At 37.6% G+C, this 23,203-nt stretch overlaps 1 protein-coding gene across 1 annotated transcript; it reads left to right on the top strand.

Moving 5' to 3' along the window:
• Positions 1-16,731: 16,731 nt before the first annotated feature.
• On the top strand, positions 16,732-22,992 carry LOC107807398 (clathrin interactor EPSIN 1). The gene is made up of 12 exons (XM_016631756.2): positions 16,732-16,981; positions 17,082-17,133; positions 18,085-18,164; positions 18,259-18,337; positions 18,527-18,610; positions 18,763-18,908; positions 19,012-19,233; positions 19,868-20,019; positions 20,808-21,001; positions 21,088-21,231; positions 21,317-21,695; positions 22,342-22,992. The coding sequence occupies exons 1-12, from the start codon at positions 16,941-16,943 to the stop codon at positions 22,557-22,559; spliced, it is 1,791 nt and encodes a 596-aa protein (XP_016487242.1). The 5' UTR covers positions 16,732-16,940; the 3' UTR covers positions 22,560-22,992.
• The last annotated feature ends 211 nt before the right edge of the window (positions 22,993-23,203 follow it).

Below are 23,203 nucleotides of genomic sequence, written 5' to 3'. Positions count from 1 at the left end.
CCAAGGTTTTTCGAGTTCATGCGGTTTTTGCTGAAGCAGGTTTGGGATAATTTCCCTTTGCATCGATTGGTTTCTGTTTATTTCTTCTGTTTGTTTTCTTGGTTGTTTGTTTTACAGCTTTTTAGAATTTCGTCTCTTGATTAATAGCATTATGTTCTGATTGCAAGTTTGTTAGTTAGCTTGTTTGCGTAGTTGTCGATGACAATCGGCTTCGTAAGGTTTGAGTTTAATTTGGTTTCAATTCACGAGATTTTATTTTTTCCGCTGGGTTTCATGTCACATTTTGTGAATTAATTTTGGAACTGAGTCAAGTATAGTTCATCGTTCGCATTAATTCTTGTTTCAAAAACATTTTCTGAATTCATGTTTATGTGTGAAGGGTATTCAAGCCAGTTTCTCATAATTTCAATAGTTGTTTTGGATTTCAATTTGTTTGAAAGTGGTAGCCCATTTGTTTACTGTTATTGAGATTGTGAGCATTCAGAATTTAAGAGGGGTAAGTGAATAATGGGAAATTTTAGGGGGGTAATTTGGAGATTGTTTCAACTTAAAGAATTTTTAATAACTGATGGAAAGCTTCCTAAATGGACAGCTGCCCAAAATGGTTAGGGAAAATAGGCTGTAAGTTGAAAATATCTGAAGGAAATGGACAGTTGTCCAAAAATCAGTTTTGAAAGATGCCCTATGAGGGTATTTTAGAAAATCTGACTGCCTTGCCTTGGAAGGCACACAACAGACCCTCAGCCTTTAAAAGAAAGCTTTCTTCTCATTCAAGTCAGTTTTTTACACCTTAGAGAGAGAAAAAGGGCTGAAAAATCAAAAAATGAGAGACGGCTAAAAAGAAATACAAAAGGTACTGTTCCATTGAAAATCTTTAGGGAAATTCTTGTGGTACTGATTCTGTGACAAGTTCTGAGCAACTGAAGTTTTAAAGGAGCTGAATATGTTTTTGTATACAAGTTTTTGGTTCACTGTTGGGTAGATTTTGGTTCTGAGCTGTATGTGATATCACTGTGGGTGCAAACTGGGCTAAAGTGGTCTTTTCTCAATCATTTCTGGGCTGATTTTGTTGCTGATTCATGTTCCTGCTACTGAGTCCATTCCTGATTCCTCATTTTTCTATTCTGCTTTTCAATTTCCAGGTATTTCCTTCAAACCTTGAACGGAAATGAAGCTTTGTATGGCAATTGTGCTTGAATTATGTAGTTCGAGTTGAAGAAATTGATCGCTGCCCTTTCCCTATTACCTTACCAGTTGTGATGTTTAATATATGTCGTCTTCATGTTCCTACTAGGTTCACATAAGTTATTTAGTTATTGTCATACCTTTTAGATTCTTTATGGTATTGTATAAAGGTTTCCCTTTCACTCGCTTAACTTGAATGTTGAAGGGTCTTGATCATGTGTAGGAGCAGTAGGGAATTATCGCAAAGAATTTTAGTGGTGTCAAGTGTATTTCAGGTCTGTTTTGGGTCTGTTGAGACCAGTATTGTTGGCTTGAATGCATGCTTTAGTTCAGCTATAAACTTGCAGATTGAGGCCTGTTTATTAGACAAACATTGTTCGCTATTGAGGAGACTCGATATCGAGTCTTAAAGCTTCTAGCAGATTACCTTGAAATCTGACTTGGGCTCGTTGGGCCCAAAGTTCATGTTCTTGCGAGATGGCCTTGTGAGTCCAAGGCAGATGTGGTCCTGAAGCGCAGACATGATTGAAATTATAAGTCTAGTTGCTCTATGTTTGAATAATTAAGGGAAAAGATGTTGGTTTTTCACTGCTCCACATTGTTTTAGCTGATTGGTATTCAATAAAATATGTACAATTGATGAGTTCCTGGGTATGATCTGCATTGGAGCTTGCAGTTAGGCCTTTAACGTTGGCCCCGCGCCTTCGACGTGCTATAAATTTCATTTCGGACTCCTGTTGTATTTCGTAATTTGGGCATGTTATCGATGTGGGCCTGTAGTGGGTTGGGTTATATATTAATGAGACGTTGTTGCATTTCGTTAAGCACTTGTTTACTTAGGTGGAATTCAAATCACCTTAGACCTTTAGTTAACTAATTTGACTTTTTAAAAAATGGATTGAGGCACACCCGACTAGTCAAATGTATAACTCGTGGCCTTAGAAATTCTGACTCGATTTTAAGAATAATTGTTGAATAGTCGTAGAGATACCTTTAGGGCCGTTTAAAATACAATTGTGATTGTGTACACATTCACGTAACATGATTACAATTCTAAAAACTAATTCGAAGTATGCGTTCGCGCAACTTCGAGCAAACCTTCTTAATAATAAAACGGGTTTTCGTAGGGTATTAATTAAATTAGCTCATATAGTCTGAGGTGCGTCGTGTACCATTTAATCATACAAAATGACAAGTGTTTATAGTTTGCTTTAGATACGCGCAACTTTGGCCAAATCTTTTCATATATAATAATAAAGTGTTATTAATTGTGGACACGTTCGCGTGACATGATTTTTGACGCGCCAAAGGGAAAGAGTATACATACGCGTAACTCGATCCTTTAACTATGAATAATCAAGTGATTTAAAAGCGGTTAATAGATAAATGCACATAGGTCCTAAAAATGAATATTTAAACAATTTAAGCCAAGTATAAATTGCTAAGCGACCGTGCTAGAACGACGGAACTTGGGAATGTCTAACACCTTCTCCCGGGTTAACAGAATTCCTTACCCGAATTTCTGTGTTCGCAGGCTATAGAACAGAGTCAACTTCCTCGATTCGGGATTTTAACCGGTGACTTGGGACACCATAAACCTCCCAAGTGGCGACTCTGATTTTTAATAAACGATCCCGTTTTGATTGTCCTTTAATTGGAAAACTCCCTTGAATTTATGCCCTTTACGGGGTGTAGGTAAAAAGGAGGTGTGACAGCTCTGGCGACTCTGCTGGGGACAAGAACCCAGAACTTTTGGTTCAGAGTTCAAGAATTCGAGCTTGTTGATATGATTTTTGCTTGGCTTTATTTATTGTTGATATTACTGTATTCTGTGAATCTTTTGTGCTAAATGTCATCTGTTTACCGCTTTAATATTGTTGGAATTGTATATAACTGTCTTCTCACGCCACCCATCTGAGTCTTTTGAAAATGGTGCATACGTTCACGTATCCCGCTTTTTTGTAGAAATTATACCAAATAGAACGAGGTTGGGCAAGCGACAAGGCCGGGTAGACTTCTGTGCTCCCGGTACGTCGCCCCCTCCTCGGCCCCAGTTGTCCGCTCCGGTACCCAAAGTCTAGACCAAAACCCCAGGATTTAAACCTAGAAAAACACAGCCTCATGCCGGATCCCTAGTAGGAACGTTTATTTGCATCATGTGCATTTTGACTTTGGAGACTCAACACAGGGGTTGGGTCTGTCTAGGACAGGTGCACCCGAAATGAAAAGACCATCTTGATGCATCCTATATGCTACATGTTGCATTTATTCAAGGGTAAAAGGGTCATTTGGCGGACCAATGATAGTTGGGGGCAAGTGAAAAATGAAAAAAAAATGAAAAAAGGGGAAAAAGAGAGGGTGAAGTGTGAGGATAAAACGAGCGGGGCCTAATTATGTTTTCTGTTACATTTTTGTTTAAAAAAAAAAGAGAAGAGCTTGAAAACTGAAAAGATTTTGCATTTTTTATCATTTTTCAAAATTATAAAAAAAAATCAAAAAAAAAAGAGAAAAGAAAATCCAGAAGGATTTTATATGTTTCATCATTGTTCAAAAAAAAAGGAAAAAATGTATTTTCTATATGTTAGTTGTTGTTATTATTCTCGCACGTATCCAATCTGCCCGAACTACGCATACCTGATTCTCGTCTTTCGGGGCGTGATACGTAGGCAACCCACATAAGGTCCGGTCTTCCTAGTAAATCTTAGGTTCTTGGCTTTGCGGGGTCTTAGCCAAATTTTGCACTTCTAGCCACCTTTTAGCCAAATAAGCCATTTTGCAAAAATGGCCTCAATCATGTCTTGCATGTGTCTTAGGGAATGTCATTGTCTCACATAGTGTTGGTTTAGGTTTTCTTATACAGGTGTGAATTTATTTACCGAAGTTTGAGCATGACAGACACCCCGTGAACATCCGGTCAGGATTGCATTCAGGAGTTGCTTAAGGAGATTTTTATATTTGTTATTTTTATTTTATTTTTATGTTTTTTCATGTCGTCTTTTACTTTCTAGTTTTGTACAGTAATGTCAAGTATTTTGTTATTGTATTTTCTTCTTTATATGTGAAAATGTGTTGTAACCCAAAAATCCAAAAAAGAGATGTTGCATTTTTTATTTCCGTTATAAATTTTCTTTAGAATACTAATTCTAGAAATGAAAAAAAAAAAGAAAATTTTTGAGGTTGTTTTTCCTTTAGGCAGTTAATATCTAGGACTTAAAATGAATTATTTTTATGTTCCCTTTAGTATATTAGGACCAAAATTCAAAAAAAAAAGAGAGAATTTTATTTTAGTACTTCTTTAAAAGTTTTCTTTAAGGTGTTAATTCCAAAATCCAAAAAGATTTTTCTTTTGAGGTGTTTCTTTGGGAAATTAGTGAAAATGAAAAAAAATTCTTTTTATTTTCATTAGAACTTTAGGATGTTGTACATAGAAAAAATATATTTTATCTTTTGTTTATCATTAGAGTTTCCCCTTTAGGTAATCAAAAACTGAAATCCAGAAATATCTTTTTTATCTTTTCTCGCTGCGAAATCCTTCTTCAGGGATATCAAATGCAAGTTCAAAATATTTTTCTATGGTTTAATATCTAGATTTCCTTCCTAAAAAACAAAAAAAATGTCTCCTCTAGGGTTTGTTCCTTAATAATTCCCGCAGAGTATTTGTTTCAAAAAGAAGAAAAATTCAAAAAAAAAAGGATTTGCTTCTTTATTTCTCTGTTCTCATCAGAGTAGTCACTAAGGTAAAAAGAAAATGAAAAAGAGAACGTCAGTTTGTTTCCTTTATTCCTGATCTTCCAGAACTACGCAAAGGTCTAATTCATGTGGGGTCATGATACGTAGGCAACCTACATAGGGTTCGATCAAATCATTTTTTTTTATTAAAAGAAAAAAGAAAAAAGAAAGGAAAAAGGGGGGTGAGGTCATGGGATGTGAGAAATGAGAAGGAAGGAAAAGAGCGATAATCAGAAAGAAAAAGGGGAAGGAAAATGAGCGAGTTAAGAAGGGCTAGAAAAACAAAGAAAAGAGAGGTTGAAATGAACAAAATGGGATGATGCCAACTGACCTTTGTACCCTCGAAGTCATTTTAGAACCGATAAATGTGGCTAGGTGCATTGCACATGAAGTGAGATTATCTTATGTTAAATGCCCTAACGCTAACGTGATGGTTTCATTTTGTTATATTCATAGAAGAAGGGTGGTTGATTTGTGATTTTTAAAGTGGTAACTCTTCTCCATAACACAAAGTCAAAAGGCAATGACAGACAACAACAGAACTGAGTTGGTTGATACCGGTGCCCGAAAGTAGTTGGTTGAACAGGATAAGGGGTTTGTTGAAGAGTTGAGGATGTTAAGACAACACATGGCGGACATGTATCAGGCCTGGATGACTGGGAGGGCACCACCCCCGCTACCACCTAGCTTCCTAGATGCTCCCCTTACCCAAACACCGGTCACAGTGCCAGATGATCCCCCATACTCTCCAGATTCACCCGCTTACCAAGGCTTTCCCAACCACCTTAGTAGCTCCGTCACTCATCTTCCAATTACCTTTCCTAAAAATTGCCCTACTGTCTTTTCCACCTTCCCCAACAATGAACACTCACTCAAAGCTCACGATACCCGATATTACCCCTCAGAGGTTGCCCACAAAGTTCCTAACTCATACAAACAGAGCCCTCGGGATAAGTTGCATGTTAAAAATGAAAGGTTAACAGGAAGAGATAGGAAAGAGGGGATACTCAGGAGGCTGAAAGGCATAGAACAATCCTCGAAGAACAAACAAGGAAGGGAAGATCAGGGCAGCATGTTCTACAAAGAATTGTCTATGTCCTCCGATGTTCGTCTGCCTGTGGGGTTTAAAGTGCTAAAGTTTAACTTGTATGATGAGTGTGGAGATCCGGTAGCCCATTTGAGGGATTATTGCAGTGAAATGAGAAGTGTTGTCGAGAAAGATGATTTGTTGATGGCGTATTTCAATGAGAGCCTGACTAGGGCAGCTTTTGAATGGAATAATCGTCAATATGTTGGTAAATGGCCTACATTGGGTGACATGGCTCAAGATTTTGTTCGATACTTCCAATACAGATCAAGCATTACCCCTGACCGCTCCTCCCTATCCAGAATGGAAAAGAAGCCGGAGGAAAGATTTAGAGAATTTGGAGTCAGATGGAGGGAGCAGGCTGCTCGAGTCAATACCCCGATTGGTGAAGAAGAAATGGTTGAGCTCTTCCTAAAAGCCTAGAGGCCCACCTACTTCAGTCATTTGATCCCAGCCTTGGGAAAGCCTTTCAATGATGTGTTAAAAATGGGGGAGATGGTAGAAGAGGGAATCAAATCAGGCAAAATCATGAGTTGTTCGAAAGACATTCAGAACATCCCAGTAAGCTTGGGTGGAAGAAAGAGAAACAGAAAAGATGATCCGATGGGCTTTCCCGATTAACACTTCCAGCCTCAACATTGTCCCCAGGGATATCCTGACGCACCAGATGATCCTCCCCAATGCCACTTCTCTCCATGGAACTGCCAAAATCGTACATCACTCTCTCAGTACCCAGCTCCACGAAATGCCTATCCACCCCCACGAGCCTACCGAAAATCCCCTGGATCAGGTTTTCGGCCCAATCAAGCATTTAAGAATGAGAGGTTGCTAAAAAAAGAAAAGGCTTTCACCCCATTGGGAGTTTCATACGCCAGTTTGTTCCAAAAGTTGAAGCAATTGGACATGTTGAAGCCGATCCAGATAAAAATGCCAAATCTTCTTCCAAAGAAGTTTGATTTTTCTCAAAGGTGCGCATATTGCTCAGATGCCCCGGGGCATGACATTGAGAAGTGTTGGAATCTGAAGAAAGCAATTCAGAAGCTTATTGATGCAGGTGACATTCTCGTACAAAATCCAGATGCAGCAGACACTAGCCAAAGTCCATCGCCTGAGACGCATATGGTGAGTATGATTTGTTTTGAAAAGGAATATGAAAATTCTTCTGAGATCCTCGAAGGCCCACGCGCTGCAAAGTTTTCAGTGCTATCAGAGGTTGATCTTAAGAATGAGCCAGCAAAAGAAACCCTAAAGCAATTTGTTAAGAACAATGTGATGGAAGTTCGTGAAGGTCCTAGTAATGTTGATGCAGAATTCAGTGGCTAAGATGTCGAGCTTGGCAATTGGAACGACGCTCCTGCCTTGGTTAGCTAGGGAGGAGTTTTGGTGGTTTATTTTGTTGTCATTTCTATTGTCCGGGTTATTTCAGGGTTGTAATTCGAATATTATCTTATGACTCAAACCCTTCTATCCTTTTATTGTGCCTAGTTTAATTTTTCATAGTAACTCATTTAGTGTTGTCTAGGTTTGTTCTAGGGTTGTAACCCAGTTTAGTTTACTTGTTTTGTTGTTCAAACCCTTTCACCATCTGTCTAGTGCAAGTTTCTGTTTTCTGTTATTTTTAGTCATTTTTGTTTAGTTCTCTTTTCCTTTTATAGTCCTTTTCCTGTCGACTCTAGTGACGTGACATGCACGCGTAATTCTCAGCCTCGTTTTAAAAGTCAGTTTAATCATGAAGCAATGAAACAATGTTGAAGATGTAGGGACATTTGACGGAAATAAGTAAAGGCATTTTGAGATCACTTCAAGCCCGAATTGTGTGAAACTAGGGCAGATAGAACATAAAGAATCCCTATTGAAATGCATCATGCCGCATCAATTTGAAGATAAAAGCAAGTTTGCCCCAAATTTGTAGGGGGGCTGCTCGTGGTAATGAGAGTGAGAATGTTGTCCAATGGTGCTTTGTATATAACAAATGTAGAAGGTGAATGTGTGGGTACGGTCATCAAGTCTGGCGCAACCAAAAGATGTTACGAATGTTTTCCTTGGTTTGTTTAATTGTGTTATTTGTACTTGGCATGTTTTGAAGGTTGGAATGACGAAGGCATTTTGTTCTACTATCTAAACACTTTATCCCTCGTCACCCCTTTTGAGCCTTATTTATTTTCTATCCCTCTTTCGGAATCAATAGCGAAATCAGAAACACAAGCATGAAAGATAAGAAAAGGAAGAAAGAAAAAGAGAAAGAAAAGGAAAGAGAAAGAAATAAAGAAAAAGAGAAAAAAAAGAAAAAGAAGAAAAGAGAAAAGAAGAAGAAAAACAATAAAAAGAAGAGAAAAGCAAAAGAAAAAAAGAGAGAGAAGAAAGAGAAAAGAAAAAAAAACACAACAACAAAGTAATTTCTATGACATAAACTACGTTCGACCTGATTCCTTTTAAGGATAGGTAGGCAGCCTCACGGTTCGGTCTCATCAAAACAAAAAATCCAAAAGTCCCCTATGCAAGAAACTGGGGCAGAAGTTATGGTTGGTGTAAGAAAATCTGGTTCCGAAAGTTGTAATGTTGAACTCATATGAATTGTTTTGAGCCTTTGATATCCTTTCTTTTTTAACCCTATCCAAAAGCCCACGTTACGGTCCAAAGAAAGACCTTCTGATCAGTCTTCGAGGAATGCCAAGTCAAGTAAGGAGAGGTAATTCATATCAGGGGCAACACTCTGGTCCAAGCAGAAAAATAATGAAAATGAGAGAGTCTTATTGGTGAAAACCCTCATGGTCACTGTAGGGAAACGAGAGCAGAGAGAAATCCAAAAATGAGAGAGTCTTATTGGTGAAAACCCTCGCGGGCACCGTAAGGCGACGACAAGTTGAGAGAAAGAACAAAATAAGAGAGGCTTGATGGTGAAAACCCTTCGGGCACTACAAGTCGAATAAGGATTATGAATCAGATTGGATGATCGGAGCATTGAAGCCCAGTTTCACGGTTCAGAGGTATAACAGGGGTTGAACATCAGACTTGCTAAACAGAATAGGCTACAGGTGCATGTCATGGTCATTAGAATTAGTATCCACATCTGATAGGTTTCTACTTTGTAGTTTTCTTGTTAAGAATCATCTCTTTCCTTTGCCCTTTACTCTGTTCCTTTTGTCTTGTTTACTTCCTCTTCCTGAGTCTGTTTGGTCAAAATAAGTGAGAAATGACTTCAAAATTTTCCACCAGCTTTTCAATTGCACAAAACGGGGTCTGGCTAGTACATCAAAGTGTCATAAGTCGGGAAAGAACAACAAGCGCATTGATCTGGTAATAATCAACATGCTTTGGGATCCTTATGAAATACAAAGGTTTGGTACACATCAATTCAGGAACAATGCAACAGATGGAGGGTGTTAGGTGAACGGATCAAAGGTATTTTCGGTGAAACACGACGGTTTGGTACATATCAATTCATAAACAATGCAATAAGATGGAGGGATTTGGTAAACGGATCAAAGGTATTTTTTGTGGTAAGATCGACAAAAGGTGTTTAATTAGTGACAAGCGAGGTCCTCCGAGCAGAAATCAAAGTTATTGTGGCAAGTGAAGGAGCAACAGACCTCAATGCCAGGCTAGTGGTTTAAGTCAAGAAAAACAACATGCGCGATGAGTGGGTGGAAATTGTCGTGCTTTGGAATTCATGAGAAACACAAAGGTGCAGTACACGTCAACACAAGAGCACGATGCAACAGATGGAGGGTGTTAGGTGGACGGATCAAAGGTATTTTCGGTAAAACACAAAGGTTGGTAAATGTCAGTTCATGAGTAGTGCAACAGATAGAAGGAGTTGGGTCTGAACGGAGAAGGGACATTTTCTGTGATAAGGATGGCAGAGAAAGTGCTAGTCCATAAACAAGCAAGGTCATCGAGGGGAAATCAGTTATCATGAGAAGTGAAGGAGCAACCGCCCTCAAAGTCAAGGCCACAAACCAACCACCACATTTTTAAACTGATAAGATTTTTCTTTGATTTGAAACAGGGGCAGGAAATTTCAGTTGTTTCGGAGAAACCCTCCGTGGAGAAAGGCAGTCACCAAACAGGTTTGATTCTTGATTTTCAGGACCCTCCTTGAAAATGGGACCTAGTTTAAAGTTCAGAAATAGCATAATCCAGCATAAATGTATCCCAAAAGAATATAAGTTAGCATTGCATGTTCGAGATAGGATTCAATTAGGAGTTTTCAGGACCCTCCTGAATAATGGGACTTAGCTTTAGGATTTCAATTAGATAACAACATTTAGCGTAAACTCTGTTGTAGGGTAGTATAATTCAGCCATGAAAGTTGTCACCCTTAAGATAAAATTTGACCTTTGATTTTCAGGACCCTCCTGGATAATGGGGAGTAGTTTAAAGATTCTTTTAGATAACAAGGTTTAGCAGAAGTCACACTTTAGAAGATATAACTTAGATTTTCAATTGTCGTTTAACTAGGAATTTCAGGACCCTCCTGGATAATGGGACCTAACTTTCAATTCTTAGTAATACTTGGTAATACGATTTAGTTTTACACTCACATATGTGCCCAGACACCAAACTGGGGCAGGAAAATTTTCTTTGTTTGTCTATTTTTTGAAGTCAGGAACCCGCCTGGAGAGCAGGGAATACATTTCAAGTTAAAGTCAGGAGCCCGCCTGGAGAGCAGGGAATATATTTCAAGTTGAAGTCAGGAGCCCGCCTGGAGAGCAGGGAATACATTCAAGCGTAGCAGTCAGGAGCCCGCCTAGAGAACAAGGGAGTACAATTTAAGTTTTAGCTTTCAAACTCTTTGTTTTGTCTACGTTGAAGTTAGGAGCCCGCCTGGAGAGCAGAGAATACATTTCAAGTTGAAGTCAGGAGCCCGCCTGGAGAGCAGGGAATACTTTCAAGCGCAGCAGTCAGGAGCCCGCCTGGAGAACAAGGGAGTACAATTTAAATTTTAGCTTTCAAATTCTTTGTGTTGTCTATCTTGAAGTCAGGAGCCCGCCTGGAGAGCAGGGAGCACTTTCAAGTTGAAGTCAGGAGCCCGCCTGGAAAGCAGGGAATACATATCAAATTCAGCAGTCAGACACCCACCTGAAGAAGGGGAAAACATCTTAGTTTACAATTCAAGATGGCAACAAACGGATGTCTCCGAAAGAATGGAGAACAGCAAGGCAACAAAAAGCACAAAATCAAGTTTGAAGATATAGATAGGACTTTTGTAATCCATAAATCATAGTCTAGTATAGCTTTTTATTTTATTTTGACATGGTGTAATAAGGAGGTTCAGTAAGCAGCAGCAACAGCAGCAACAGTGAAATCACAGCTTCATGGTAGTCCCAGCTACCGAAACTTCCCGAACTACACTGACCTAATTCCTTTTTAGCCAAGGATATGTAGGCAACCTCAGAGGCAGGGTGCGGTCAAATCTTTCAAAAATGCTTCCCACGGAGTGTTCAGACAGGTAAAAATCGCTCGTATCCGCTCACTTTATCTTTGCACGAAAACTCTTCGTGTTTCCGGGCAAAGAGGGGCAGCTGTGAGCACGTGATTTTTGCCCTATATGAAATACTCCCATAAATTCAAAACAAAGTAATTTCGTTTCATTATTTGCAATATTGTGGATTTTGTGGCATTTGCTGTTAATTATTTGCATTTTTTGTTTTTACAAAATATGCTGCATTTGCATTTAGGATTTAATTTTTTGCATGTTCGAAATAATTAGTAATTTAATGTTTTATAAAAATGGAAAAATTACAAAAAATAGTTCATTTTTGCATTTTAATTTTAATTTCTCGAATTTTGTTAGCTTTCTTTAATTTGGTATTTAATTAGTATGGTAATTATTTTTAGAGGTTAATTAGTTTAATTTGATAGGATAATATTAGTTTTAATAATTACTTTAGGATTTATTTCTAATTTTGGAAAGAAAAGAAATTTGGAAATTGAAAAAAGAAGAAAAGACTCAAAAAACAAAGAAATTAGATTTGGGGCATTTCTTTAAACTCCCCCATCAGCCCAATTGCCTCCCCTCGTACCCGCCCAATTCTAGCCCAAGCCCGCCCATACCCGGTCCGGATCCCCCTTTCAGGCGAAACGACGCTGTTTCGACCAATGCCAATCTGAGCCGTTGATCATCACTTGATCGAACGGCTCAGAACTAAAGCTGGGGGAGTATATATATGTCCGAACACGCACCCCCCCTTCGTTCATCGTCCCAAACATCCCCAACTTCAGAACCCTTCCCCCCAAACCCTAGTAGCCGCCCCAGAATTCCCTACCGTCCGGTGGCGGCGTCGGCATCCAATCGCCACCAAATTAACACCATGAACTCCTTTCCACCTCCCCATCCCAAATCTCCAAACAGTTCCTCTCGAATCCCCTTCCATCGCCTCGAATCTCAGATCTAAGGTTAGCACCGGAAATCCTAAAATTCCCATATCCACCCAAAACCACACCATGCAACCCCTCATCTCCTTCTTGCCTCAAATACATGTTGGTTTCATCTCAAAATGGCCCGTTAGTGGTAGAGCAGAGGTCCGGATAGCCAAGTCTCTCCTTGGGATTCTTTTCTGGCTTAGCAAGGTCAAGTGAACCTAATACCGTCATTAATCGTTTGTCTTTTGTTAACGACAATCGATTAATGACCGTCAAAGGTTCACTGTCTCCTCCAAGGTTGTTCGAGTTCATGCGGTTTTTGCCGAAGCAGGTTTGGGATAATTTCCATTTGCATCGATTGGTTTCTGTTGATTTCTTCTGTTTGTTTGCTTGGTTGTTTGTTTTACAGCTTTTCAAAATTTAGTCTCTTGATTAATAGCATTATGTTCTGATTGCAAGTTTGTTAGTTAGCTTGTTTGCGTAGTTGTCGATGACAATCGGCTTCGTAAGATTTGAGTTTAATTTGGTTTCAATTCACGAGATTTTCTTTTTTCCGCTGGGTTTCATGTCACATTTTGTGAATTAATTTTGGAACTGAGTCAAGTATAGTTCATCGTTCGCATTAATTCTTGTTTCAAAAACATTTTCTGAATTCATGTTTATGTGTGAAGGGTATTCAAGCCAGTTTCTCATAATTTCAATAGTTGTTTTGGATTTCAATTTGTTTGAAAGTGGTAGCCCGTTTGTTTACTGTTATTGAGATTGTGAGCATTCAGAATTTAAGAGGGGTAAGTGAATAATGGGAAATTTTAGGGGGGTAATTTGGAGATTGTTTCAACTTAAAGAATTTTTAATAACTGATGGAAAGCTTCCTAAATGGACAACTGCCCAAAATGGTTAGGGAAAATAGGCTGTAAGTTGAAAATATCTGAAGGAAATGGACAGCTGTCCAAAAATCAGTTTTGAAAGATGCCCTATGAGGGTATTTTAGAAAATCTGACTGCATTGCCTTGGAAGGCACACAGCAGACCCTCAGCCTTTAAAAGAAAGCTTTCTTCTCATTCAAGTCAGTTTTTTACACCTTAGAGAGAGAAAAAAGGCTGAAAAATCAAAAAATGAGAGACGGCTAAAAGGAAATACAAAAGGTACTGTTCCACTGAAAATCTTTAGGGAAATTCTTGTGGTACTGATTCTGTGACAAGTTCCGAGCAACTGAAGTTTTAAAGGAGCTGAATATGTTTTTGTATACAAGTTTTTGGTTCACTGTTGGGTAGATTTTGGTTATGAGCTGTATGTGATATCACTGTGGGTGCAAACTGGGCTAAAGTGGTCTTTTCTCAATCATTTCTGGGCTGATTTTGTTGCTGATTCATGTTCCTGCTACTGAGTCCATTCCTGATTCCTCATTTCTCTATTCTGCTTTTCAATTTCCAGGTATTTCCTTCAAACCTTGAATGGAAATGAAGCTTTGTATGGCAATTGTGCTTGAATTATGTAGTTCGAGTTGAAGAAATTGATCGCTGCCCTTTCCCTATTACCTTACCAGTTGTGATGTTTAATATATGTCGTCTTCATGTTCCTACTAGGTTCACATAAGTTATTTAGTTATTGTCATACCTTTTAGATTCTTTATGGTATTGTATAAAGGTTTCCCTTTCACTCGCTTAACTTGAATGTTGAAGGGTCTTGATCATGTGTAGGAGCAGTAGGGAATTATCGCAAAGAATTTTAGTGGTGTCAAGTGTATTTCAGGTCTGTTTTGGGTCTGTTGAGACCAGTATTGTTGGCTTGAATGCATGCTTTAGTTTAGCTATAAACTTGCAGATTGAGGCCTGTTTATTAGACAAACATTGTTCGCTGCTGAGGAGACTCGATATCGAGTCTTAAAGCTTCTAGCAGATTACCTTGAAATCTGACTTGGGCTCGTTGGGCCCAAAGTTCATGTTCTTGCGAGATGGCCTTGTGAGTCCAAGGCAGATGTGATCCTGAAGCGCAGACATGATTGAAATTATAAGTCTAGTTGCTCTATGTTTGAATAATTAAGGGAAAAGATGTTGGTTTATCACTGCTCCACATTGTTTTAGCTGATTGGTATTTAATAAAATATGTACAATTGATGAGTTCCTGGGTATGATCTGCGTTGGAGCTTGCAGTTAGGCCTTTAACGTTGGCCTCGCGCCTTCGACGTGCTATAAATTTCATTTCGGACTCCTGTTGTATTTCGTAATTTGGGCCTGTTATCGATGTGGGCCTGTAGTGGGTTGGGTTATATATTAATGAGACGTTGTTGCATTTCGTTAAGCACTTGTTTACTTAGGTGGAATTCAAATCACCTTAGACCTTTAGTTAACTAATTAGACCTTTTAAAAAATGGATTGAGGCACACCCGACTAGTCAAATGTATAACTCGTGGCCTTAGCAATTCCGACTCGATTTTAGGAATAATTGTTGAATAGTCGTAGAGAAACCTTTAGGGCCGTTTAAAATACAATTGTGATTGTGTACACGTTCGCGTGACATGATTACAATTCTAAAAACTAATTCGAAGTATGCGTTCGCGCAACTTCGAGCAAACCTTCTTAATAATAAAACGGGTTTTCGTAGGGTATTAATTAAATTAGCTCATAGAGTCTGAGGTGCGTCGTATACCATTTAATCATACAAAATGACAAGTGTTTATAGTTTGCTTTAGATACGCGCAGCTTTGGCCAAATCTTTTCATATATAATAATAAAGTGTTAGTAATTGTGGACACGTTCGCGTGACATGATTTTTGACGCGCCAAAGGGAAAGAGTATACATACGCATAACTCGATCCTTTAACTATGAATAATCAAGTGATTTAAAAGCGGTTAATAGATAAATGTGCATAGGTCCTAAAAATGAATATTTAAACAATTTAAGCCAAGTATAAATTGCTAAGCGACCGTGCTAGAACGACGGAACTCGGGAATGCCTAACACCTTCTCCCGGGTTAACAGAATTCCTTACCCGGATTTCTGTGTTCGCAGGCTATAGAACAAAGTCAACTTCCTCGATTCGGGATTTTAACCGGTGACTTGGGACACCATAAACCTCCCAAGTGGCGACTCTGATTTTTAATAAACGATCTCGTTTCGATTGTCCTTTAATTGGAAAAACTCCCTTGAATTTATGCCCTTTACGGGGTGTAGGTAAAAAGGAGGTGTGACACTATTTTAATTGGGTTATTATATATTAAACTAAAAATAAATTAAAAAAATCAGGAATAAGAAAATATTACCGAAAAATATTATATTTTTCGGTATTTCTGCGTGAGTCAGCTAAAGTTTTATAATTATTTTGTAAGAAAACAAAGTTATATGACTTTAATTAAAAAAATTATAGTAATATAATCATTTGTAGAATTTACCTTAGGCAACACCGAACCAACTAAACAAAGAGAAGGAGGTAAATAAAATTTCTATACTGTTTTAAATCAAATCCAAAATTTAAATTATATATTGTATATCCATTTTTTAATACAATGAAACATACGTTCATAAAATAATCACTTCATTGTAATTTCTCTCTTACTAATTCATTTATTTCTATCTTTTTTTTTTTGGGTCAAGAATTCATTTATTTCTATCCTTGCATAACTTACAGCTTGTTTGGATGGTTGTTCTCCATTGTATTGTATTGTATTGTTATCCCAAAATAATATTTGTTTTGATTGTTTCATTAAAATTGGTTGTATTGTATTGTATTGTTAAATTCATTATTCCAGAACAATAAAAAGTCCATTTTTTTAAAAACTCCATTTGATGGGGCGGGATTGTTTCCTATTTTTCTTTCCAATTATGCCCTAAGTTATAACTCCACAATTATATTTTATCCTTTAGCTTTTTTTGCTATTTTAACTCCAAATCTCCAACCTATAACCTACTTTATTTTTTTCCAGAACTTCTGCCGCCAACGTTAAAGGTGTTTTACCGCTTCTGTTTTATTTTTTCTCCTAATTTGTTTTTAACTCAATTCTAATTAGTTGTGCTCCTTTGTTTTGCCTTCTTATGTCTCACTCCTTTGTTTTGCTTTCTTAAGGTGTTTTGTCTTCTTCTGTTTTATTTTTTAAAATTATTTTTATGTATAATTTTTGATAAATTTAATATTTAAATAATTGAAGGTATTTTAGTAAACTTATGAGTTACAGTATAGTAATATACAGTCAAACCAAACAGTAAAATATTATTTAACAATAACAAACAATACAATCTATTTAAATATTGTATTTATAAAACGATACAATACAATATAATGCAATACATTATAAAACGACGGTGAACAATGATACTGTTACTAAACCAAAATGAATATAACTCTAATCATAGTATTGTACTTTTCTTCTTCTCTCTTACTTTATTAATTAAAAACTAAAAAGAGAAAAAGAATTACAGAGCTGTATGTGAGATTGCTATTTCTTTCGCAAAGCTAACACTTTTAGGAGAGATCTCATCAGCACAGCTTTACACTTTTCGGAGAGATCTCATCCTTATTAGAATTTCAGATTCATTTATCCCAAATCAACTCAAATATCAATTAGGCAGATCCAACCATGGATTTCATGAAGGTCTTCGATCAAACGGTCCGTGAAATGTAAGTTTTTTCTTTGTAATTAGATTTGCATTCTCTTTTTAGTTAATTTTTTGAAATAAGATTAGTTTTATGGGTTAAATTTTTACCGGCATTTTTGCAGAAAGAGGGAGGTAAATTTGAAAGTGTTGAAGGTCCCTGAAATCGAGCAAAAGGTAAAATAATTAAATACATTCAGGATTATTCAGTACCTGTTTCTTCATGTTGTAGATTAATGTCTGATTAATTAAGTTAAAGAACTACCTGGTTCAAGTTAAAAGACATTTGAGTGATTATTAAGTTCTAATTGTATTGAGTGCTCTGGATTTTGTGAGGTATTGTGTTGCACTTCGTTTCCTAGTTGTTGAGTAGAAAATTAACGAACCGTACTGTATTGAACCATGGGACATATCTAAGAACATGTAGAGAACTCTATGGGAATGAACCATGGGAACGAATCTATAAGGTAATCCTTTTATTTGGCAAAATCTTCCGTTCTCTAATCCATGTCCTAATTGCTGCTCAGAATTTCTTCTGCTCCACCTAGATACACAATGTGTCCCAATTTATGTGATACTCTTTCCTTTTTAGCTTGTCCTCAAAAGAATGACACCTTTTTATATTCATAAACAATTTGATTTTGAACTTCCGATTTTACTAATGAGATGATTTATAGCCACCTGAAATGTTTATGGCTTTTAGACGACAAGTTTCAAAAGTATTTCTTTATTTCTTGAACTCTATGCCAAGGCAAACAGCCTCACATAAATTGGGCCGGAGGAGTAATTGATCACATGTTGGGACTTGGGCTGGTGTAAATAAAGTCTAGTATGCTAAATGTCTTTATGAAAGCACCATTCATGAAAAATTGAGACTCATGAAGGTTATATAATGGTTTTCCAGATGTCATACATGGCTATGCTCTTTTCCATACGTTCTAACTTTATATAGTTCAGAATTGTTATTTGTTTAGGCATAGGCTGGTGGTTATCCTTTTTTAAAGTTTAGGCTTATTATATAGATATAGAAAGAGGTGCACAGAAAGTAGATTGGATGTTAGACTATCTTCTATTCTTTTACTTCCATCAGTTTGAATGATGATGTGATATATTTCAACATGGAACTAGGTATTGGATGCTACGGATGATGAGCCTTGGGGCCCTCATGGTACTGCTCTGGCTGAGATAGCACAGGCAACAAAAAAATTGTACGGCTTAGCCATTATATTTTCTGGATTCAGTAGAATAATTTTTTGTTTATGTCTTTTAATCAGCTGGCTGATCTATTGAGGTATTTTGCAGCTCCGAGTGCCAGATGGTCATGAATGTGCTCTGGACAAGATTAACTGAAACTGGAAAGAACTGGCGTTTTGTCTATAAGGTAGGAACTGTTTTTAATGGCATCAACTTGCATAATGTTAAAAACTTTATTACTAATAAAATATAGTAAACAAAAAGAGACCAGAGGCTTAAGCTTCCAATCGTCAACTTTGTTGTCTCTTTTTTAGCCTCTCTATAACTTTTCAAATAATCTCTTAATTAATAGTTATGGAATTAATTTTTGTACCAGTCGCTGGCTGTGATAGAGTACTTGGTGGCACATGGATCTGAACGTGCAGTTGATGACATCATTGAACATACCTATCAGATCTCTGTATGTATTCTCATGTTATTTCATCACATTTCTTATTTTTTTTGCCAGTACTAAATCATACAGCTTTGTCCTAGTCTTACCGAAACAAGTATGGTCCTTTACGTTCTCCCTTTAAATCTTATATATTTATTGTTTCAATTATTCTACTCAAGTCTCTCACGAGTTTCGAGTATGTTGAGCCAAGTGGGAAGGATCTGGGCATTAATGTGAGGAAGAAGGCGGAAAATATTGTGGCACTATTAAATAACAAAGAGAAGATACAAGAGGTTAGGAATAAAGCTGCTGCAAATCGTGACAAGTAAGTATGATTTAAGGTCTGACTTTACTTTTGATTACTCAAGAGTTCCTAGAAACTTTAGTTGCATAATTGTACGCTGATGATATTAGATGTCACCTTTTAGGTATGTTGGAGTATCATCTTCTGGAGTGTCATATAAGTCAAGCTCTGCCTCTTTCAGTAGCAGCAGCGGCAGCTTTCGGAGTAGCGAGCGATATGGAGGTTTTGGAAATAAAAGCGATGGTGATTCATTTAAGGATAGTTACAGTGAAAAGGATCGATATGATGAAGATAAGATTGATCAAAGTACTTATAAGTCAAAGAAGGGATCTTCTAGTTATGGCAGGTCAGGCACCCTGCTTGTTTATGTATTTATTTATTTATTTATTTGTCTTAGAGAAGTATAGCTAACTACCTTTTATTCTGCACTGCCTTTGCCCCATTTAGCTGTTTAATCTTGGGGTTTTTGCATGAAAAAGACTCATCTTTGGGGTTTTGGCCTAGGGTTGTTCATGTTTTCACATAGCTGCTGAACCTGTTATCTGGTGATGCATAACCATTCAAGTGCATACTCTTTCAAAGCTTATTGCAGAAGAATGGAACATATATTAGCAGCAAACATGGCAAAAATTAAATTGCCGGCGGTTCATGAGACTAAGGGTCTAGTTATTATCTTCCCAGATGTTCATGTTGTTGCTAACACAAACTGGTGATGCATAACCATTCATGTTTTTCAATAGGTTGCTCCATGGTCTACACCATTCTTGCTTTTGGCTCTCAAATTGTTTTTGGCCTGTCCCTCATACTTTGAGCTGCTATATAGAGTTTGTTTGAACTTTAGCTCCCTCTTTATTTAAATCATTAGATTTTATTTTGCACTGGCATTGACTTTAGTTCAAATAAACTGTTTTTCTTGGAATGGTAGTTTTCTTCCGTGTTTTAATTCGTCTCTTTTTTGTTAACATTAATGACATCTGCAGCAAAGTTCAGGATACTGTTTCCGCTAGTGGATCAAAGACGATGAAGAAGATAGGGGAGCCTAAAAAGTCTTCTTCACAGAGCTCAATTGTACCATCAAGCAATTACGAGGAAGATTTTGACGATTTTGATCCTCGGGGGACTTCGAGTGCTAGTAAGTATCTGTTGTAGCTTCGGACAGGGCAATCTGCAGTCTTCTATTTTGTGTTTTATAGGAGGCCCTCGTTATGCACAGTTCCCTATAACATGTTTTGTTTACAAAGGTTCTGTAACTTTACAGCTTTGATGGTTTGGGCAAAAGAACTTCTGTAACTTTTTTGCATATGCACGGGTGGGTATTCAACAAATTAGAGAACTCTATTAAAGGTCGCAGCATAAGTTGTGTGTTACATCAAAACCTATGTTCTTTTTGAGTCTGGTAAAAATTTATAGGTGTCTTGGTTGAACCAAAAAATGCTAGAGGTCAAACAAAGTTTTATTATCTGGTTGTCCTATTGTGTTGGAAAGGAACTAGGGCATATTAACATTAGCAATGGTCAAAGAAAACCACAAATTATTGATGGGGACTTGATTTCCTCTCCATGTACTTCTGAATTACATTCTTAATACATCATTAAGAAAATATCTTACCCTATAAAAAAACAAAAAACAAATTATTACTGAATCTTTAAGACATCTATTTGATAGCTAAGACATCTATCTTTAAATTAAATTATTGTGTGGAAGTGCACCAGACCTTTTAGATGTGGCAAAGTTCAAATAGTTGTCATAAATCTCTTGGTGGGGGATGGGAGAGGGGTGATAACACAATTGAAATGAGAGCACATATACGTGTTGGAAATGAAACCATTGAGGTCCTAATCTCATGTAGACTGCAACTTACTGCTTGATTGCTATTTCTCGTTTCGAAATTTGCTATAACTTATTTTGGCTGTCAAACAGAGCCTTCTACAGGAAATTCTAACCAAGTAGATCTGTTTGGGCAAAATTTGATCGGTGACCTCTTGGATGCACCAACACCTGCTCCAGCTGCTACGTCTACTGTGAACACTGATCCATCAGAGGTTGATTTATTTGCTGATGCCACTTTTGTATCAGCAAAAACACAGATTTCGGGTGTAGCTTCCCAAACTCCAGTATGAATCCCTCCATCACCCTGTTTAAACTCTTGCTCTTAATATTGGTTGGTTCGTTACAAAGTAGCCATTTGTCTTTTCTGCAGAAGGGTGCGGATCTGTTTGCCTCCCAGCCTGCCCCTTCAACTGCAGCTTCAACAATAGATTTTTTTGCTGCACCAGATCCTGTTGTACAGTCTACTAACGGATTTTCAAAATCACAGATTACGGGTGTAACTTCCCAAACTTCAGTATGAATCCCTCCATCACCCCGTTAAACTCTTGCTCTTAATATTGCTTAGTTTGTTACAAAGTAACCATTTGTCTTTTCTGCAGAAGGATGTGGATCTGTTTGCCTCCCAGCCTGCCCCTTCAGCTGCAGCTTCAACAATAGATTTTTTCGCTGCAGCAGATCCTGTTGTACAGTCTGATAACAGATTTTCAAAACTAGACCAGATGAATACTGTTGATCCATTTGCTTCAGTTCCACTAAATACTTTTGATAACTCTGATCCTTTTGGTGCATTTGTTTCTCAACCTGTATCAATGCCCAATGAAAATGCTAGCAATGGTGGGAGTCATGATGCTCATGACAAATTAAGCAAATCGTCTGTTGAAGCTAAAACACCGCCAATGAAGGATACATTTCAAGTCAGGTCTGGAATATGGGCTGATTCATTGAGCCGTGGGCTGATTGATCTGAATATAACTGCACGTAAGTTCTGAGTGCTGGATATCATCACTTACATTTTTGTTTAATTTTGAAAATCATGTTGCTATTCGTATTTAGTGGCATGTAGTCATGTACTGCTTTTTCATCAAGGGTCGATTTTTGAGGTGTTGTGCATTAAGTTGAAATGAGTCTTACAGTTAATGGATATACTTTAACTTCTGAAAACTACATTTAGAAAAAGACTGCCTCCTGGTCATCCTATTTGATTTTTAGATGACCTTGGTGCAACTTTCAGAGACCTGGTGGGCTTGCTCAGATTAGCGAATTCTTTCTTTTTTTAGTTCCTTTCTTTTGTCGATTCACTGATTGGATACTCACCAATGTCAATTACAAGGACAGCTTAATAGCAACATGGAGCAGTCCCTTTTTTTGTGTTTTCCCCAGCTCACTTGTTGCCCAAAAGATGGTCGGAAGGGTCGCTACTGAGCACAGACCCTGATCGACTACATGAATTGTGCCAATTGCTCCCAATATTTGATGGTTTGACCATTCTGTGCACATGTTGAAAAGATGTAACAACTTGAATGACAAGAAATACTAATAAGTGGTATACTGAAGCTTTTTGTCTTGGTCGACTTAACTTTCTGGTTACCTGATGGTATATATTCCTTTCCCCTCTAACTTGCAGCCAAAAAGGTCAACCTTGCAGATGTTGGCATCGTAGGAGGATTGACTGATGGATCAGATGAGAGAGAAAAAGGGCCTACTACTTTCTACACTAGCAGAGCAATGGGTCAAGGAATCGGACATGGCAGATCTGGTTTCCCATCAGCAGCAACAGCTGGAGATGACATATTTTCAAGTCTTAACACACAAAACTATCAGTTTGGCGGCTTTCAGAAGTGAATAATTGTCTTATTCCGCCTTGCAACAGATATTAATTCGCCTATTTTCACTCAAGATATTCATTTGTGAGCTTGACGAATGGAGACCAACAGTGTGATTGTGTACATTAGGGAAGTGGCCAGATATTGGGTGGTCCACTATTTGAAGTACGATACAACTTTTACGCCAATCGTCTCTTGCTTTGGTGTTTTCTACTCTGAGGAGCTTCCTTGTATCCTATTTTCAAAAACATATTTAAGGTCTTTGTCATATACATCAATAAAAAGAACTCAATATCTTAGGTAGCTGATTGCTATTTTGGTATGTGGTTTTGCATACTAGCTGAACCTGTAAGTCAGTTTGATAGTCGTGGCTATGTATTCAGATATTCATTGCTTCGTGTATTAATGTTTCTATATGGAGCGGCATCTTGTTTGACTGCCTTCATTATATCTTTCACAGTTTTTGAGAGAACTATGTTTCAGAACTGGAGATGAAACCTATAAATCAAGAATTGTTTTCGACATCAAAGTGATTGAAAACGTTTGTGATTAATGATATTTTCTTCAAGATTCAAAGTGTGTGGACTTGCTAACGAAGGGAAACGATAGCAGCAATTGCTGAAGATTCATATTCTAAACCTCACCAGCAATCGAAACATTGTA

This window comes from Nicotiana tabacum, chromosome 1 (genome assembly GCF_000715075.1).
Source record: "Nicotiana tabacum cultivar K326 chromosome 1, ASM71507v2, whole genome shotgun sequence".
Classification (NCBI taxonomy): Eukaryota; Viridiplantae; Streptophyta; class Magnoliopsida; order Solanales; family Solanaceae; genus Nicotiana; species Nicotiana tabacum.
Note: the sequence above shows the minus strand (reverse complement) of the source record. Positions and strands in the feature narration are given on the sequence as shown.

Bases quoted from the DNA above. Each gene is read 5' to 3' on its own strand.
- LOC107807398 (XM_016631756.2), top strand. From the start codon at position 16,941: ATGGATTTCATGAAGGTCTTCGATCAAACGGTCCGTGAAAT. The intron at 18,338-18,526 runs GTAGGAACTGTT...TTTTTGTACCAG, and splicing joins ACTGGCGTTTTGTCTATAAG to TCGCTGGCTGTGATAGAGTA. The intron at 21,232-21,316 runs GTATGAATCCCT...TCTTTTCTGCAG, and splicing joins GTGTAACTTCCCAAACTTCA to AAGGATGTGGATCTGTTTGC.